Source organism: Eptatretus burgeri, chromosome 16 (assembly GCF_056783735.1).
Source record: "Eptatretus burgeri isolate ZD-2024b chromosome 16, Ebu_testis_v1, whole genome shotgun sequence".
NCBI classification, from domain to species: Eukaryota; Metazoa; Chordata; class Myxini; order Myxiniformes; family Myxinidae; genus Eptatretus; species Eptatretus burgeri.
In genome coordinates this window covers 44,422,209-44,443,496 of record NC_140976.1, presented here as the reverse complement: position 1 = coordinate 44,443,496, position 21,288 = coordinate 44,422,209, and the positions used below count along the sequence as shown (strand labels likewise).

The following is a 21,288-nucleotide window of genomic DNA, read 5'->3' as shown; positions in this document are numbered from 1 at the left end:
AAGGAATGAAGGAGAGGTCGAAATGAGAGCAGTCTGTTAAAATAGCAGAAGAGTAGTGCATTGTGAAACAGTAAAGAGTACCACATGTGTGAGAGAGGAAGATGAAGCATTATAAGATCGTTTTTGTTGTTAAAAATCATGTATGAGAGAGTTCAACAGATTAGGTCATGGAAGTGTAAAAAAAAAATCGAGGAAGAAGACGAGGAGGAAGTTAAGAGGAAGAAGAAGAAGCAGAATCGGGAGAAGGTGAGCGTGTTGTTGTTGTTGTTGGGTATTTTTTTTTTTTTTTTTGAGATAAGAAAGAGATTAGTTGGGAGAATGGGGGATGTTTGGAAAGTTGGGAGAATGGGGGATGTCAAAATCCTTTCCCTGACAATATCTGCTGGAATATCTGGAATATCCCTGACAATATCTGCTGGAAAAAAAAAGGAAAGGAAAGGAATGGGGGATGTTTGGGAGGATCAAAATTGAAGGTAACGGGGAGGATAGAAATTGAAGGTAATGGGGAGAAAAAACAAACAAACAAACAAAAAAACGATCGAACACCGAGTGGAACCGGTAGGCCTCAAGCCTCGGCCTAGGCCTCAAGCACCAGTTAAGAACGTCGACAAAAATACTCACAAAATAGCACAATTTTTGAAACAAAACCGAACTAGGAACGCACAGTAACATGTAGGTGAGAAAATTAAACGGTTAAAACGGGATAAATAACAACCGGAAACTTAACTTTGAGAACGTCATCAGGGAGCCCCGAAGGAGACCTCTCGCTGCTCCAAAACCGGAACCGGAAGTCAATCAATTTTGCGGTGGCCATCTTGCATTTTTGTAGTATTGATGCGTGAAAAAAATTGGATACAGCTGGTTTTGACTCCTTAGTGATCTTCGGAAGTGAAAAATCACACGTTTCCAGATTCTACACGATCGGTCTAAAGCTTTAGAACACCCCCATTTTTCCAGTTTTTACTGAAATTTAAGCAGTTTAATGTTTCAATGTACTCTGAAACTGAAGCATAGAACAAATAAATAATTGCAGATAAAAAGAAATCATGGAATCGTTTTGTTGACCAAAATGTAATTTAAATTTTTGACTCATCAAAGTACCACCTTTTGCAGATATAACAGCCGAACATACTCGTGGCATTCTTTCTACAATGGAAATCAAATATTGTTTGGAAAGTTCTTCCCAACACTCTTGCAGAAGTTCCCACAAAAGTGTTACACTTGTAGGTTGCTTTGGTTTCATCCCAAACCAGCTCGATGGGGTTTAAATCTGGAGACTGTGCTGACCATTTCATGATTTGAAGCCTACCATCTTGCTCTTTTCTTCTAAGGTAGTTCTGACATAGCCTGGAGGTATGTTTTAGGTCGTTATCTTGCTGTAGGATGAACCCCTGACCAACTCTGCGTAGACCAGAAGGTATTGCACGGCACTGCAAAATGCTGTGGTAGCACTTTTGGTTCAGGGTGCCAGTCACTCTGTGCAAGTCGCCGACTCTGGATCCAGCGAAAGAGCCCCAGATAATCACGCTTCCTCCTCCATGTTTGACAGTTGGTGTCACACACTGAGGAACCATCCTTTCGCCTACTCGACGGCGTACAAAAACCCTGTGTGATGAACCAAAGATTTCAAATTTTGGTTCATCTGTCCATAAGACCTTCTTCCTGTTTTCAGTAGTCCGCTGGCGGTGCTTCATGGCCCAGGCAAGCCTCTTTTTCTTATCTTGCCATCTTAGCAATGGCTTTCTTACTGCCACTCGACCTGTCAAACCTGCAGCTCGAAGTCTTCTCTTCACAGTTGAAACTGAGACTTCTTTACTTCAACCATTGTAAAGCTGTGCTTGAAGCTGCTGTCCTGTGAGCTGCCTATCATGCAAGCTGTTGACTCTCAGAAACTTGTCTTCTGATTGTGTTGTGACTTTGGGTCTGCCAGACCTCTTCCAGTCAGAGTTTCTTCTAGTTTCCAAGTGCCTTTTGATGGTGTAAGAAACTGTATTCTCTGACACCTTGGCTTACTTTGCAATTTCTCTAAAGCAAAGACCTACACTTTTAAGGGTTATAATGGTCTGTCTGTCTTCCTTTGTTAATTGTCTTTTTCTTGCTATTATAATAGCAATATACTACTTCCTGCGGTGCAATATTGTCCAAATAATGCTTCAGAGGGTGTAGCAACACATTCTGTTCCAACACTGCTTTTATACAGACAGAGGGTTTGTAACTAATCAACAAAAGTTGGGATACCTGTAGGAATTGTTTGCATCAACTTTCAAGGCTTAATTTACTTCCATTGCTGCAGAACAGCTGCAGTTGCTAACCCATTACTTGTTCCCTGAAAAGGGCCTTTTTAACAACTCTGAAATGTACATTATTTTTTCAGTTTTTGGTAACCTAAACTTTTTTTTAACCTTTGGCAGTTTACCGCTTAGCTTTGTTCCATTTCAGGTTATTCACTGGACTTGAACTGCTTAAATTTCAGTAAAAATTGAAAAATGGGGGTGTTCTAAAACTTTTGACCGGTAGTGTATATGAAAAGTTCACGAGAGCAGTATTTGCAACGTTACAACAACCATGAATAGCAATGTGACAGGTAAAAGGTTGTTGACAGGTAAAAGGCCTCTGAGAATTCTCTTGAAAAGGTCTGCGGGACAGAGACAGCCAATCAAACAGCCCAGAGATCCCCCACATCCAAGATGGTGTACCGCTGCCTTCAGATAGTTGGATGTCATACTGATAATCTAGTAGTGGAGAACAGGCAGACACCGAAAAAACAGCTGGAAGAATGGATAGGAAATGAGGGAAGAGGAAGCCTGTAGTGGGTACAGGAGGGTTTAAGCAAGAAAGACAAGATCCAGGTAGGGATGGAAGACAACATGAGATGGTAGTGCACCTCCAACTGTTCCTGTAGTGACCTTGAGTGGTTGTACCTGTGCATTTTCCACACTTATTCATGTTTTGAAAATACGAATACTGCATGTGTGTGTGTGCACGTGCATGTGAGGGCATGTGTGTTTGTGCGTGTGTGCACCTTTTTGCATGCACTGATTATTTAATAATCCATACTGTTTAGGCCAGTGATTGCAGCCAAATTTTCAGACAATCTTCTGAGGTCATTTGTCCTGCATGCCCTGTCAGTGCCGGGCCTGGTTCTGCACCTCTCCAACATGGCACCTGAGGTGAGTATCTCAATACAACAAAAGAGCAGAATGACTTCAAATGTGTTTTGTTTGACTCAGAAATGTGACATTTTATTCGTCAATAACAATGACATTGTTATTCCCTGCAAAAAAAAGGCACCTTTGTTCCCCCTTTCTTATCTTTTTATAAACATTTATCTGCTCTGTACGCTTGTCATCTGCTCGTTTATCCCCCCCCCCCCCAATCCTCATATCTTACCTTTTCTCATATATCCTGTATTTTCTTTATATATATATATATATATATATATATATATATATATATATATATATATATATATATATATATATATATATATATATACATATATACACACTGATGAGCCAAAACATTATGACCACCTGCCTAATTTGCTGTTGGTCCTCTGTGTGCTGCCAAAACAACACCGACCCGCCGAGGCATGGACTCTACAAGACTCCTGAAGGTGTCCTGTGGTATCTGGCACCAATAGCAGCAGATCCTTCAAGTCCTGTAAGTTGCGAGGTGGAGTAGCCGTGGATCGTACTTGTTGGTCCAGCACATCCCACAGATGCTCAATCGGATTGAGATCTGGATCATTTGGAGGCCAGGGCAACACCGTGAACACTTCATCATGTTCCTCAAACCATTCCCGAACAATGTGTGCAGTGTGGCAGGGCATATTATCCTGCTGAAAGAGGGAACTGTGATCAGGGAATACCATTGCCATGAAGAGGTGTACCTGGTCTGCAACAATGTTTAGTTGGGTGACGCGTGTCAAATTGACATCCACATGAATGGCTGGACCCAGGATTTCCCAGCAGAACATTGCCCAGATCATCACACTCCCTCCACCGGCTTGTCGTCTTCCCACAGTGCATCCTGGTGCGATCACTTCCCCAGGTAAACGACGCACACGTACACAGCCATCCACGTGATCTAAAAGAAAATGGGACTCATCGGACCAGGCGACCTTCTTCCATTGCTCCAAGGTCCAGTTCCGACGCTCGCATGCCCATTGTAGGCGCTTTTGACAGTGGACAGGGGTCATCATGGGCACTCTGATCAGTCTGCGGTTACGCAGCAGGGTGCGATGCACTGTTGATTGTGACACATTCTTCCCGTGACCACCATTAAAATTTTCTGTGACTTGTGCCACAGTAGACCTTCTGTCTGTTTGGATCAGACGGGATAGCCTTCGTTGCCCTCACGCATCGATGAGCCTTGGGCGCCCAACACCCTGTCGCCGGTTTGTGGTTTGTCCCTCCTCGGACCACTGTCGATAGGTACTCACCACTGCTGATGGGGAGCACCCCACAAGCCTTGCCATTTCAGAGATGCTCTGACCCAGTTAGCTGGCCATAACTATTTGGCCCTTATCAAAGTCGCTCAGGTCTTTACTCCTGCCCATTTCTCCTGCATCCAACACATCAACTTCAAGAACTGATTGTTCACTTGCTGCCTAATATATCCCTCCCCTTGACAGGTGCCATTGTAACAAGATAATCAATGTTATTCACTTCACCTGTCAGTGGTCATACTGTTTTGGCTCATCAGTGTATATCCGCCCCCCTTTCATGCCCTCATCTCCTCCCTTTTCTCAATTTCACCATGTTTATTCTTTCCATGCATACGTAATATATAAATGGCAAGGCAACTTTAATGAAACCTTCGGCCCAACATGAGAATGAATCGACTGTGTACAAGTAGCCCTTCAAACGCCATTTTAAAACTAATTTATTGACGAACCACGACAATCATAATTTGGACTTTGGGGGTGAGGGGTCCAGGTTGGGTGCTGGGTTGCTTCCAGATGAGAAAACCATGAGCTTTTGATAAGTTTGGAAGGTATGATTCAGGTCCACATGGTTTGTGTCATTTGAGTGTACCTTGATAGCACAATACAATGTTGATTTGGGTCATCAATGTTTATCTCCTGACCTTCCTGCAGTGTGTGACCATGTTGCAGTCTCACAGCATGTTGCATCACTTGCTCGTGTTCTTGAACCAAGAGGAACAGTGCAGTGATGTGTGCACTTGCCTTGAGGGCAGCCTCTCCCTTTGCCTCCTAGGTAAGTCTTGCACTCAGTTTTCTTGTTACCTCTGCTACCGAAGGTGAACGGGGGGTTCTGTTTTCACCCCTGTCTGTTTGTCTGTTTGCCGGTGAGCCGGATATCTCAAAAAGTTGTGTCCTGATTCGGACAACATTTGGTGGTTGGGTGCATGACAAGGACGAAATGATTAGATTTTGGTGAAGATTTCGATCTGAATCCGGATACGAGAATTTTTTAAGTGATTCTTCACCATTGAGAGATGGGACCTAAAATTATATATATATAACACAATATCTCAAAACGTTGTGCACGGATTTGGGCGAAACTAGGTGGATGAGTTGAGGAGGTGATGAGAACAAGCCGGTTAGATTTTGGTTCATGTCCGGATTCAGATCTGGCCTGTCATTGGGATACAAAATGTAAACTGTTCAGCCCGGCGGAGGTATGCGCTCCACTGAGTGCCGTTCTAGTTCCTCTTGTGTTGCTTCAGGAAAAGGCTGCAGAAGATTAAATATGTAGAAGATGTACAGGTTCTGTATAAGGGTTCCAATATTGCTTGGGAGGTAGAACATCAGCCTTGATATTTTGGTTTGGATTTTTATTTATTTATTTTGCTTCCTCTTGTGAAACTCACAAGGTTTTCACGCTTCTGTGTGGATGATATTTTTTTCTGATCTGAGCATCAGAGACCGCTGGATAAGTCGACTAAAGTTGATCAATTTTCACGTCCAGTTTTTAAGGCCGGAGGGAACTCATGGTCACATCCTGAGGGTCACAACACACGTTTCTGTCCTTTTTGGCCCTCTGGCGGTTATCCTTGCAATTTCGGCTTTGGAAAATGGAATGAACATGAAAATCGACTGATAAATCGATGATAATGGAAACGTCTGCTTTTGAGCACAGAAAATACTGTTACAGTTCGTGGAACCGTATGCATACAAGACATACAGTTGTCCCGAAGTTAGTTATCCCATTAAGTATATGTGCAGATAGAACCTCTCCTTGTGTGTAGTGGGAAAGCAAAAGGGGGTGCGTTGCGATGTTTTTGTAGTTAGATTAATAAATCTTTATATCCCCTCCATCACGATCCACTGTCCACCTGCGTCTCCGGAGCCTCGTTTTCCCGAGGCAGAATCTTCACGTCCGCAGTTCCTTTTCGGCTTCCCCAAACGTTCCAATTCAATCTTGGCTGTACCACCGTCCACCTTCCTCAAACACGCGTGGAGTGGGCGGGCTTGCCCGGCCTGGCCGAAATCCTGCCCAGAAAGGGCGGACCCCATGAAGGCCCTGTCCAAACAGGACGGACGGTGACATCAGCTTCGCCAAGGCCCCTCCCCGCCCAGGGGGGATCTATAAATTACGACACCATCTTCAGAGTAGAGTGAGAGAGTCGGAGAGTCCGCTGGTTGATAGTGAGAGTCGAAGAGTTCGTTGTTGGTTGAGGGAGGAAGAGGTTCACTGGTTGGATTCACTTCACCCGGGCTCCTTCGCAGACACGGTCTCCACACATGCGGCTGTGGGCCGAACTGCTCGACCTCTGTCGGGTGCCGCACCACGGAGCATCCCTTCCCTCAGAACGTTCAGGTACCAAAAGAACTGCGACTTCAGCTCCCCCCCCCCCCCCTCCGTGGCTGCAAAAGTCCTTTGCCATTCAACTGGGTTTATTTTGTCCGAGTGTGTGTCTGAGTGTGTGGCTCCTGTCCATTAAGTAAAAACTTTTAAAAGTTTTTGATTACTGTAATTCTTGCCTGTATTATTCTCGCTACAAGTCTGCTCTGTGTCCTCTTTTATAAGTTGCTGTAAAATTGTCGCACTACATCTCTCTCTCTTCTTTCCCCTGCATAACACACCAATAAACTTGTTCCTGTACCACATGTTTTTCCTCGCCTAGTGTAAATAAATGATTGTAGAAATGTTCCCAGTTCGTTTTTGTCTTTTCCTTCATTGGTCCAGCATGGTTCGGATCTAAGTTTAGCCGTGTCTTTATCCCCGATAATCTGTTCATTCTAGCCGGTACGTCCTTGGCAGTTCCGCTCAGCTGCATCTGATCCGGAGTTGGTAGTTGGTACTCTACCGTAATTGGTAGAGTGATCCGGTTCGGGCAAGGCGAGGGCATGGTTCCCCGGTAGTCAAAACCGCGTGGTTAATTAGGTAAACTGATTACACCTGGCAGGAAGATCCTACGCTACGCGGTTGAGGTATTGGCGTCCACGGTCGGTTAAGCGACCCGCCGTGTCACAGAATTATCCGTGAGCGACGGCCTACAATTCCGGAAGTCTGGTGGGAAACGACGTAACTTCCCCCAACTAGCGGTCGTTCTCGCCACCGGACCCCGGCCCGCAACAATACTTTTAGCACCGTTAACATATTTCAACCTGAAAGCAAAGGTACGTTCCTCTTTGTGTTGAACAGGTCAGTGATCTTGTGGCAACATTTGTTTATTGTGCAATTCAATGTGCCTACTTCAGTACATTGGGATTTGCACCATAATTTGCTTCGTTATTTTCTCAAAGGTGACATCCGAGACTGACTTGTTATTCGATGATGGTGTAAACTCTCACCTGCATTAAAAACAACTTGCTATGCCCCTGAACGTGTAGGAAAAATTGAGGGAGACTCGAGGTGAATTTATGTTGAGATTTCTTTGGTTGCCCAATGATGCCTCAGTGTAAACTGGAAGTTTTGATATAATTGCAGCAGGAATTGGAGAGGAAGCCGGCCCAGAGTTGCTGAATGTAGGCAGTTTTGGTTGGAATATTAATAATATCACTAGCCGAAACCCCATCACAGACGGATTCCATTCTATAAGCCCAATATGACAACCAGTGGCGACTCTTGTAAGAGCCGGATCCCAGTCTATGTACTCCATAGCCTTACCTCATGAGGCCTACAAAACGTCCTTGTACACGACATTTTTGGTGTACACTACTCCTTGTGAAGAAGTCCCCTGATTTGTGCACGTGTCTACTTTGACGTACACCGTGTCAAAACTTCTCAGGTCACAGTACCGAGAAAAATGTGACGTGACCGCAAGGAGGAGCACAAAATTGGTCCTTCAGTATTAATATATAGATGCATCAGAGTTGAAGGTTGATTATCGCCACGATGTGCGATACACTCTTACAGGTACGAAGTTTCTTTCAGTCCAGGTCACAGTACCGAGAAAAACGTGACGCGACCACTAGGAGGAGCACAAAATTGGTCCTTCAGTATTAATTTATCTATGAGTTCCCTTATAAGAAACTTCAATGCAGGAGGTCATTAGGCCCACCAACTTTCCCAACTGTGGTTGTTTTTCCCTGTTCTATTCTTTTTATAATGCTGAGCATCAAACGAGGAAGCACCACGTACGATTTGTACCCCGTGCGTGAAGCGAAAAGCGGGATGAAGCCATTGGTTTACTTTGTCTGTCTGTCAGCACTCGTCAGTCTATGATTGAGGAACAACTTTATTTCAATTTAATTTTGCATTTTGAACACTACAACACAAATTGGAACATGAATCGGAACACAAACCTGCGGTTTAGCAGGACTTTGGCTCTGAATTTGGCAAATTGTACAGAATCTCATACCGAGCGCACATGTGCGGAGAGGACATTTATTCCCCAGAGCGCACATGTGTACCGAGCGCACATGTGCAGTAAGGTCATTTACTTTTAGTCTGCCTCCCTGGCAGTCAAACAAAATTGAAAATCATTCCAAAAAGGAATCCTGCTCTTTTTAGGGACGTCATAAAGGATACAAACAACATGCAAGAATAACTAATTTAATGTGTTAAATAAGGTGGTGTAAAAGACAGTGCATCAATGGCGATAAACTTCCGAAGAAGTTTTTTTTGTTGTTTTTTTTTTCTTTATGGGCACATATAGCAAGTACTCATGGGGAATAAATGTGATCTTTTTATGATGTCATCAGTGCCTTTATTATGACAAATGCATATGTAGAACGCTACATCCAATCAGTGTGATCATTTTTGAAGGTCATCTCAGGATAAAATGGGCCAGAAAAGTTTTTTTTCAGCCTTTATAGTTTATAACCTTTTTTTCTATTTCAATCAGATTATATACTTGAACATGAGAACACAAATCAGGTTGTTGGCACTTCCAAAAACCTCCAGTTTACCATTACTTTGACATAATATTACGCCATCTCGAACAATCAAATGTGCCTCTCATGCTCTTAGCGTTGGGGAATATCGAGAATCAGACAAAATGGCAACTTGTAGGAAATGTATATTGTGCTCAGAAATGCAAAGCAAGAGTTTAAAAAGACCTTTCCCATGTCCTTTTTCTCAAACTGCATGGGGTAAGTTTTTCTCCGAACTCTCGAGTTTAAGTCTTTTTTTTCTTCTTCTTCACTCTTTTGAACTCTTCTGGGGTTCGAACTGCCAACTTTCCAGACTCAGAAGGGATGCTCTAACTATTATGCTCCCATGTCTGGTTAAATGTTTTAAGTTTTGAGACCTTTCACTGGTGAACTAGAGTATGGAGTAAAAATATAAGAAACACATACTATCACTTACTTTGGCTGTGGCTTTGTCAAATTTGAGGTCTTCAATGCTGCCACCAAGCTCGTAAGGATTGATGTGCCTGACAATTCTGTCATGTAGAGGCACGTTTTATGGATGTTTTTGTTGTTGGACACAAGCAGATACTGCAATTGGCAAAGAAGATATCAGAAGATGTCTGCCAAGGAGGATGATACTAACAGGGTTTTTTTTGTCAAAGCATTGATAAACCTTTTGGAGAAAGCTGCACCCCAGATGAACTTGACATGGACATGAGGAATTTGGCCTGACTATAAATGAAAAAAGAATGCAAACAAAAGATGTTTCGCATTCTCATCTGAATACTTGGCTCATTGTGCAGGGATCACAGGTTCCTGTCACTTATGCACTCTCTGCCAAAAAAAACGAACATATGATTGTTGTTGATGCAACTTATTTACGTCACATCATGAGACACAGATGAGGTGCAAACCCCTGACGCAGATAAATGCTGATTAATTACAGAGCCATTTCATTGTGACCTAATCACGTAATGCTGCATTGTGGTGAATGCTTTCACATGGGGAACAACATGGAAATAACAACCTAAATACGGGGTATGTTCACCTCCAGCAGCAATCATTGCACTGAGGTGCAGTGTGTTTGCAGTACTCTGGGCAGGTTGAAATCGATTGTGTACATGGGTTGTGTGAATGTATCGGTCCTGAGCGAGAGTTATTTTTCTGGGACAACCACTTCTTGGCATAACTCTTGTTGATCCAGTGGCTTGAATAATGTCTTCTGAGGTCATAAACAGTTCCTGTCCTCACATTAAAGACCCTTACAAGAAGGTTAATGGAAGACTGCTTGAAGATGTCCAATGATTTGATTTATTTCATTTTCTGATTGATGTGGCATTGTCCATACATCCATCGGGACCATACTCTATACAAAGCATTGGTGCTGCCGAAGCAGTCTCCTGGGCTACTGGACACAATCCTGGATGGGTCGCCACTCCGACGCAGGATACTCAAATGTCTCAATCATCCCAGCAATCTGGTACTCGTTTTTCTGACCTCAGAAAGATGACGGGCTCGGTCAACCCCACCTGGTATTGATTCAATGGAAGGGCTGGATTTGAACTCAGGATCCTCGCATCCCAAGCCCACTACCCTAACCATAAACCCAACACCAGGCATACGATATGACATTCTAATGAATTGTTGAGAATATAATCAGTGTGATTTTTAGATGATACACATGCTGGTGTCTTGGAAAGTCGGTTTCAAATTTGCTGTTTTCCTCAAATGAATGCCTCGTGTTACCTCTGGAACCCTAAGGGTGCACGAGTTGAACGTGCTGACCGATTATTGTACTAGTCAATTACGATACTCTATGTGGAAACTAGTAATCAAGTGTTCTACACATCCTTCGTGCCAAAGATGGACTTGGAATGGGCACTGGAACAGATCAGTTACATTTTCATTTCTGCATGTTTGGGTTTTTTGTGGAGTTTATCGTGTTGGTTTTTATGCCGTCTTGACTCTAACACAAATATGAACTGATTACAATTTTGGTTTAGAAGTTCAAAGGTTATGTGACCTTTATTACCCTTGCCGAAGGAGAGGGTATCAATTGCATTTGGGTCCGTTTTCTTTGTCTGTTTGTCTGTCTGTTTGTTTTTTTGCCCACACAGAACTTTCGTGTTTTTCTCCGCAACCACTTGTCAGATTGAGTCAAAATTTTCACCATTGGTGTGATTACTCAGATAGAACGTTTTAATGATAAAAATGACGTCGTGGGTCACGTGCTATGGCAGCCATGTTAGAAGAACGGAAAATACTTTGGACGTCTGTTTCTCTGAAACCGCACCAAGGAAAAATTGAAACATAGCATATAGCAAGTAGTCATGGGGAATAAGTGTAATTTTTTTTTAAATGATGTCATCGTTTCCTTCATTATGACATCATAATTGCATATGTAGAACGCTACATCCGATCAGTGTGATCATTTTTGAGGGTCATCTCAGGATAAAATGGCCCACAAAAAATTTTTTGGGGATGACATCATTGGTCACATGATTTGGCAGCCATACTGGTTTTTTTGTTTTTTAAAAAACCTTCAAAAATATTCTCCGAAATGGCTGATCAGATCGAGGCAAAACTTTACACATATAACCACTTATCCATGAGGAACAAAAGGTTCACACATATGATATCATAGGTCACATGGTTTGGCAGCCATGTTGGATTTAAGAAAAATATTAAATAATGTTCTCTCTGGAACACCTTAATCAATCGATGTGAAACTTCACAATTGTGATCTGGTAGTGATCGGAATACATGTTTTAAATTTCAACTTGACTGTACACATCGTCTGGTCACCAGAATAATTTAAGTTTTTAATCTGGCATTGTTTTTTTAAAAAAAAATAAGGTTCACTTGGCTGTGCCTGGATGGGAGATGGAGGGGTATGGGGATGTTGATAAGACTTTTAGGTAGTTTGAGCATTGATGGGTGATTGTGTTCAGAGTGCTGTTGGTGGGGGTCTTGTCAAGAGGGGTTGTGTGGTTGATGTGTGTTTTTAACCAAGCCCATGCCCCCTCCCCTGAAGAGAAGAAAAGGAAGAAAAAAAAATACAAAAAAACAAAACAAAACAAACAAATAAACAAATTTATTTCATTCATTAAAAACTTTTTTTGCATTTTCTTCCTTGGATCTTGTGTAGATGGGTTGGTGTGGTGTTCATGCAGACATGATGGGCTGAATGGCCTCCACCTGTGTTGGATTTCCTTGTTATTCCTTGTTCGAGGGTAAAGGAGCAGCAGCTGAAATATGAATCCTATCCAGATTCCTCCTGATGACTTCATCTTTTCTTTTTGCTTGTTTGGGTTCTTTCTGATAATTCCAATGGCAGGACTGTACCTATTTGGTCTTCCATTTGATTTGAATTTAATTTATTTTAATCCCATTCTGAATTCAATTGAATAATAATAAAAAACGTCATAGGTCAGGGTCAGGTATCCGATCAAAGCGGGACGTCTTGGTACCCGGTCATCACTGCCAGCAGTTATAAAGTGGCAGTTCGAGTTATGTCTCATTAATTATGTAACACACCAGTACACAAATGCCACACAACACACCACACAAAACAAGTCCTGGCGAGGGTCTGCAATCTCTGATTGCTCTGTTTGTTGTTTGAAAATAATTTTTTGACCCCAAAAACTTTTGAACCACTGAAGGGTCAAAAAAGAAATTTTTTTTCACTCTCATACGAACCTCGACACAGTATACAAAAAAAAATTCTCACCCAAATCTGGCATGTGAATTGTAATACAAATATTAACTGATTCAATTTTGCGTTCAACAGGTCATGTGGCATTTGAAAATGTTTTTGTAGATTATAACTCAGAATATATATATATATATATATATATATATATATATATATATATATATATATATATATATATATATATTTGAAAGTGTGTGTGTTTGTGTGTTTGTCTGTGAACTATGCACGTGAAAAGTACTGGACTGATCCTCACCAAACTTCACATGCTGACAGAACATGTACCCGGGAGTGTCCCGATGTAAAAGAATTGTACTTCCGACTTCCGGTTTCCGAATTATGACGTCATCACCTGATTTCGTAACGTTAATTTTTCAAGTTCAGCCGATTGACATGGGGCCAACGCCATATACAATATATCTAACATATGATTTTAAGTTTTTGTTTGTTTGTTTGTCTGCACGTGCTAATCTCCTGAAAGGTGAAAGATAGGAGCTAACCACTGAAACAAAAAATGTCGGGATGGGCCCCGGGAAGGTTATAGGCTATGTGGCAAGGCCCCTCGGCCGGGAGGGGGGGCGGGAAGGGGGTGTGTTTCCCCCTCACCAACCCCCTTAGCCTATGATTGCCATGGCCCAAGAGGCAACTGATACTGTGCTCGCATCAGACATAAGTATAGAAGATTAAATTCATTCAAAAAGAACCCGGGCAGCGCCAGGTGCATTCACCTCGTAACTTATATAACAGATTATATAACTTATATAACAGATTATATAACTCTCTCTTTCATTGAGATCAAATGTAACAACAATGTGTCGACATCTAATGTGGGTGGAGGCAATCCATCGACGCATTCACATCAAATTTTATTTTCTAGTTGATCGTGAAATAGAAAGTTACAGGAGAGGGGTGAGACCCACAGCCATGAGAATGACATAAGGTTGGTTGACTAGCTAAAATCAATCGAGTAGAGCAACAATGCCTCATAGGTGGTGGGACTACAGCTGATATTGTTGTGGATTTGGAAACCTTGTGCACACAAATAGCCAGATTCCCTAAGCTTAGTTATTTTGATAAGTATGTGTACAGTTAGAATCCATCCCCTTCTGTCTAATGGGAATTACATGTGTGCTACGGGATATTTTTTAGCTAGGTTTTTTACAACAACTTCAACAACAACCATGCCCATCTTCGCTTATTCACCATCGGCCATTGCACGCGTGCGTGTCGGCACATACGTGGGCAGAGTCCAATGTGCCAGGCGGGGTTTCTTCGGACGTTGGCGTCTTGGATTTCACTCCAAATACGGGCATGGCGCCCCTCTCAGCCAATCGGAGGGGTGCAAGCACGTCTGCCGCCTCTCGGCCAATGGGGAGCCAACGCAACATATTGCTGCTCGACTTCCTGGTCGAGGGCCGGAGACATGAGCACCCCCTTCCCCCGACCAATCTCGGATGGCCGGGGGATCGCATGACACGCCTGTCCAATGAGGAGGGAGATGACACAAGACGGATCCCTCCCACCTGTCAAAAAAGAGGCATAATTGTGTGGGGGTGACCCGCTGAGGCGGTCTTCCCGCCGTGAATCGCTTGCCTGCGAGCCGGAGGAGAATCGCTTGCCTGCCTGCTGAGCTGACTTGCTTTGCCTGCCTCGTCGCCTGTTTTGGCCGGTGGAGCATGCCAGTGCCCGACGCTATCCTCCGTACCTGGTGCTTCGAGCGGCATCGTGTTGCGGGTTTGAGTCCTGCCGGGCCTGATTGGCGAGAACCGCACGAAGCGGGAAGGTCCAAGCCAGGCTCTTACCTCCAGCTCACCTTCCCTCCAAGCTGGGTGTATCAATAAAGGCCGCGGCCACCATTTATTTTGGTGGGGTGTGTGTCTGTGTGTGTCTAACAGCCCGTCTTTTAAGTCGAAACTTTTAAGTGCCGTGTGTGTAAATTGCATTCCTTTTATTCCGTTAACTTTGCCTTCTTGCGTGCTCCCCTTGCCCCATTATAAATAAATATACCTTTTGTTAAATGTTCCAGCTCGTTTCTGTGTTTCTTTCATTGGCTTGGCATGGTGTGTGTTGAGAAATAGCGAGGCAGTAAATTGTTTATTTGGACCGACAGGCCTTGGTAACATCCACTCGGGTTACACACGGTTCGGGCACGGTAATGGCTCGTTCCACTCGAGGTCCGTCGAGGGTGTGAATTCCCCGGTAGCTTTGCCGCGTGGGTAATTAGGTATATTGCAGTTTGGCAATTGACCCTACCCCACGCGGTCAAATTATTGGTGATTCATGGTCCAGTAAGGACCCGTGCCTTTCGGATTTATCCGAGAGTCACGACCTAAATTCCGCGTGTTCGGTGGGAGACTACTCCACTGCTCTACCTCACGGTCGTGCTCGCCACCGATACCCGCCCCCGCAACAATATATCTGCACAGTTACTAACGACCATGGTAATAACCACAGAAAAGATGTATGGCTTCATTCACAAACCATTAGTAAACTATAATGGCACTTGGTAGAGTACATACCTCCACCAAGCTGAACAGTTTACGTTTTGTGTCCAACTAATAGGCCGGATCTTGATCCAGACCTGAACCAAAATCTAATCGGCTTATTCCTGTCACTTACCCAACTCATCCACCAAGTTTTGTCATCCGTACACAACTTTTTTAAATATCGTGCTTTATATCGTTTCTGGCCACATATCTCAATTGGGAAGAATCACTTATGAATTTAAAAAATCATGGATCGGGATCCAGGTCCGGATCGTCACCAAAATCAAGTCAATTCGTCATTGTCACACATCAAACCTGTTCACCAAGTCTTGTCAGAATGTGTCCATAACCTTTTGAAATATCCTGCTCACAGACAGACAGACGAACAGGAACAGGGATATTCTGGAGGCAGTAGAGCCGATGCAGGCTCCACCACTTGAGATAAAGAATGAATGGGTGAAGAAAGCCATCGATGAAATGAAGAATGGTAAAGAGGCGGGCAGCACTGGCATTGTCGCAGAGATGCCAAAGGCATCTCGTGATATTGGAATGAATTTAATCACTAAATTTATAAATGCAATTATAAGGGAGACATCTATCCCAGAGGAGAGCCTGGTGTGTTGGCGCAGTGGTTAGGGCAGCGGCTTGGGATCCAAAAGGTCCTGAGTTCAAGCCCCGTTGGGCCACTGAATTAATACACCAGGGGGTTGACTCAGCCTGTCATCCTTCCGAGGTCAGCGAAATGAGTACCAGTGTACTGGGCCGGTGTATAGGTGTACCATATCCCTGTGTCGTAAGAGGCGACCAGGGTTGTGTCAGGAAGGGCATCCGGCGTAAAATATGTGCCAAATCACTATGCGGATCATACGGATGATCCGCTGTGGCGACCCCTAATGGGAGCAGCCGAAAGAAGAAGAAGAGGAGGAGATCTATCCCAGAGGACTGGTTGAAGAGTGTAATGGTGAATATTTATAAAGGGAAGGGTGATGCCTCAGTTCAGAGCAACTATTGGGGTCTGAAGTTGCTGGACCATGGAATGAAAGTGGTAGAAAGAGAGTCATGAATAAATTGATAAGAGAGAGTGTTAATATACGTACATGAAATGCAATTTGGTTTCATGCCAGGAAGGGGCACGATAAAGACAATTTTTATAGTTGGACAATTACAGGAAAAACATCTGAGGAAGAATAAACAACTGTACTTTATATTTGTGGATTTGGAGAAGGTGTTCGATATGGTGCCTCAGGAAGTGGTGCAATGGTCCATGAGGAAGTCACGTGTGGAGGATTGGTCAGCTAGGGTAGTCATGGCAATGTATGATGGCCCAAAAACCTCTGTGAGGGTAATTGGAGTACAGAGTGAGGATTTTTAAGTGAAAGTGGGTGTTCATCAGGGTTCAGTGTTGAGCACAATCCTGGTCATCATGGTTCTTGAGGATATATCACAGGAATTTAGAGGAGACTTACCTTGGGAACTCCTGTATGCTGATGACCTAGTCCTGATAGCTGACAGTGTGGAAGAGGTAATGGGCAAATATACAGTATGGAGGCCAGAGGACTGAAAGTGAATACAGGGAAAACAAAAGTACTGATTTGTGGTGCGGGAGAAGGAACTGTGGAGAAAAAGAAGGGGGTGGCCCTGTGCTGTCTGTAGAAAAGGTGTTGGTAGCAATTCAATATTGTGCAAATACTGCAACTGTTGGGTGCACAAGAGGTGTAGTGGCATCAGGGGTAGACTGCAGGTGGTTCCTGACTTCAAATATGCTGTTTGCGCAGGTAAACAAGTTACTCCAGTTTGAGCGGAAAGGTTAATTTATGGGGATATATCTCTGGGATGTGTAGATAGATTATAATGTTACCTTGGTGATATGATTGGTGTAGGTGGTTGTGTGGAAGCAGCAGTGAATTCAAGAATTAGAAGTGGCTGGAGGAAGTTTAGGGAGCTGTTACCCCAATTGACATCAAAAGGGAACTCTTTCCATCTAAAGGGAAAACTTTGTGCAGCTTGCGTTAGAAGCGTGACGATGTATGGCAGCGAAACATGGGTTATCAAAATGGAGGATGAATGGAGGTGTGAACTAAATTAAATGAGAATGTTGAGGTGGATGTGTGACGTGTCACTGAAGGAGAGGAAATCAAATGTGGAATTAAGAAAAAGATTAGGTGTAGAAAGCATGAGTGAGGTTAGGGGTAGAGGTCAGTTGAGATGGTTTGGACATGTGGAAAGGATGTGGGAGGCTAGTTGTGTGAAGAGGTGTATAGATATGAATGTGAATGGAAGGAGAGCTAGAGGCCGTCCGAGGAAAACATGGGATGTGTTGCTGAGAGACTATCTTAGAGTTAAAGGCCGAACATGAGGGCGAGCAAGGGATGATGCAGCCTGGAAAACAGCAACTAGGTGAACCACGACTTACACATGCAATCAGGGAAACATGATGATGATGATGATGATGATGACTTTGCATTTGTCAGAATTCATGCTTTTCTTGTGAATGCTGTTTTTCTTTTTCTGTTTTGCAGGTAACCTCATTACCCTAGCAACACTACAAGAAACATTCCCAGAGCAGGATATGGAGTGCTTTGTGTCTGTCAGCACAGCAATCCTGCAATGCTGTCAGAGTTACGTGCAGCAGAAGAAGTCAAACTTAACTCACTGGCACCCTGTACTCGGATGGTTTGCACAGAGCATGGATCATGGGTAAGATGCTCATCTTCCTTTTTCCAGTCACGTTTTGTGTTTCCCTGATCTCAAACTTTTTCATTAAACAATTTTTAATGGGACAGTGAATGAAATATAAATCATCTTTTTTGACTTGCCTTGTTTGCTCAGTTTATCTTGTTTTCCTGGTTGTCATCGTATAAGCATTTGTTAATTATTACATCACGTTGAAATTGCACATACTATATCAATTTGTTCATTTGTTTTTACATTTTGACTCATCATGTTGACTCTGAGCAGGATGGGCATCTTGATTCATTGATACCTTCAACAGCAGTATGCTTTGAGTTATCCAATGACTATTATTCCCTGAATCGGCCATGTACTCAGACTCGATGTGGGAGTTTTTCAGGACAAAATATAGGGTATTATCTGTCCCCAAAATAACCCCCAAAAAAACTAATTCCTTTCTTGGTACTAAGAGTTTTATCATCTAGATCTAAATAAACCCCTTATATAAATATCTTCTTATTGTAGATACCATAGATATCTTATTTTATCAATGTTTAAAAGATGTCAAAAAGTATTGCATTTGTTAGCTTTATTTTCATCAGAAAACGATGCATTGGATTGCTTTGGTGGCTTCCTGGTCAGTTTAATTTTTGTGACTTTTGCCAATGCCTCGAGACAATAACGCAGATATGGAAAACCCAACCACCGAATTGTGTTGACCTTACTGTGACCCTTTGCTGTCATGTGATAGGTGAATGCCAGACCAAATCAGATCCACTAATGCTATCTTAGCACCACAATGTGGTGCCATGCCAAGGGGTGTAAATGTTTGAGTAGTGGCGAGCAGCCAAACTCGCTTTTCTGTCCACTTATCGATCACAAACATCCATGATCGTATATGTGATCACATAGCCGTTTGGACGCATGACAAAAACATGACGTTTATTTTTTATGCCCACAGAATTGTATGAGTTGCCTTCCATTTTGACTTGTTTTCGAGCTCATAACAGTGTGACAGAATGCTTTAATATAATGGTGAGTAGAGAGGTAAGATGATGAAAGATATGCTGAAATTCATTTGTCGACCTTTTCATTCCTGGTACTTGACAAAAGTTTGTCTTGCATGCTTCCATCTGTTCAAACCGCCAGCAACTCATCAATCTCAAGATTACTCAAAACATATCGACACGAGGTCAGGTCACATTGCTGGAAAGGTTACGACATATGATGGAAAGGTAATGACGCATGGACCACGCCTGGACGAGTCTTTTGTTTGGATAGCCACCAGTTGATGACACATCTCTACATGTGCATCGAAGGAGTGAGTGAAGGGAACGGGGATTAAGTTTGGTTCAACGATGGTCAATGAGAATGGTTATAGATGCTGCGCAAACAAGGCATATTTAGCCTTGATGGCACTGTCTCACAAGACCTGCTGTCATTGGCTGATTCAAGCACAAGTTTCTCATTGGCGAAAAAGAACTGCTGCTGATATATATTTCGTCATGGAGCACTGTCAGCAAGAATGGACAAATGCACCCGTATTGAGCGTCCATTGTTATGTTTATAGACTATTGTAAGTGTCCTTCAAATTTAAGCAATGACGCCATTATCTTGGTCATCCTGCTTCCAGTCTGGCGAGGTTAATTCACTGCTCTACTATCATTAGATATAGTCCTGAGCTTTCACAGTGCCAGAAAAATGGTAAAAGCAACCCATGCAATGACTGGAAATGCATTCCCACACTATCTGTCTCTGGATGTGAGACTGTACATCTCATCCAGTCAAGATGGAATTATTCTCCAGCATGTCACCAAATGAACTGCTGCTGATCTGAGCTTCCAGCTTGATCTTCGATTTGTTTGAGAATAGAAACTTTCTTATTAACCACATGATTCAGAGCCCACTTCAGGTGTGTTCCTTCCTCACTTGTTTTTATTTTTTTTTTATTTTTGACAGGAATGACTTGTCTTGAGGCCGATGAGAATGGAGGTCCATGTCCACAAGGTGATTTTCAAATGTTCTGGCTGATCAGTCACCCCAGAATTGTCTTTCCATGTGTCGAAGAATTCTCAATTCCACCTGTACATTTGAGTCATTTATTAAAACAAAAACGTATGCGCATATGGAGAATCGGGGGGCAACACAACAAGCAACACACTCTTCCCCCGACTCTGCAGTACATGGAGACTTTTAATTCTTATAGAGTATTCAGTGAGACCATGTCTGTTCACCCTCTAGACATACTGGTGCCAAGGCTTTACATTTTAGGATTCATGAGAGAGATCACTCACAACCTTGTTGCAGCAAAAATGCAGGGTTAGCTTTATCTCGAAGGGCTAAGGAATATTTGTGACCTGAAGGTTGATCGGAGTTCTGGACATGATCTTCACCCACATTCCATTTAAGCTGGAATCCTGTTTCCAGCCAGACTTTCAGCCACCAGTATATAATTATTTATAAATAAGAATCCCTTAATAAGCTAAATAAAATAATAGATGATTCCATTATACTGAATAAAGATTAAAGATTATTTGGAAGGCAAATCTGTTTTGGGGAACTAGGGGTATTTTTACTGAGCAGATTAATTATCTTCCAAAACAGTTAAGAGATATAAGGTCATTTAAAATGCAAATATATTATTAATATAGATACGTGTTCAAGCACATAGATGTAATAATCATGTTGTATTTGAGTACATTTCCCATTATAGGGTTATAACAATACATTGTGCTATATACTAAAAAACATTTACTTTTTCAAGTTAATTACCAATCAAGTTTAATTGGCAACATTTTTATTTTATTTTTTTTATCACTCTTAAACCCATTATGTTACTTTTGGAGGAATTTGCATTGACACAGGCTTGCTTCAGATGGGTTGATGATGCTATACTTTCCTTGAAGCAATGAGATGCTTAACCATTCAAATTTCTGAACTTGGAGAAGCCCTCTTTTATCTGTGTTCCGTTTGTCACTATGCACTGTCAGTTTTCTTGTGCCTCCCAATGAGTTGAGCTGCTGTTGACTGATTTAATTTAACTATTCATGAAATATGTCTTTTACTAAGTCCATCTTTACTCGAGGAAATAATTGCACCCTTTTTTTTGCGGTGTTAATTCCACTTTTTTCCCCAATGAGTTGGTACATGAG

At 42.6% G+C, this 21,288-nt stretch overlaps 1 protein-coding gene across 8 annotated transcripts in view; it reads left to right on the top strand.

Annotated features, from left to right (window-relative positions):
• The window catches only part of UBE3B (ubiquitin protein ligase E3B), a 77,470-nt gene that overhangs the window by 19,330 nt on the left and 36,852 nt on the right, over window positions 1-21,288 (top strand). For all 8 annotated transcript variants that reach the window (XR_015052116.1, XR_015052115.1, XM_085858685.1 and 5 more), the window contains 3 exons: window positions 3,065-3,170; window positions 5,102-5,222; window positions 17,986-18,163. Coding sequence is in view for 6 of the 8 variants with exons in the window: in XM_085858685.1 (XP_085714811.1) it covers window positions 3,065-3,170; window positions 5,102-5,222; window positions 17,986-18,163 (405 nt within the window). In the remaining 2 variants the exon portion in view is untranslated. The remainder of the gene's footprint in view (window positions 1-3,064; window positions 3,171-5,101; window positions 5,223-17,985; window positions 18,164-21,288) is intronic.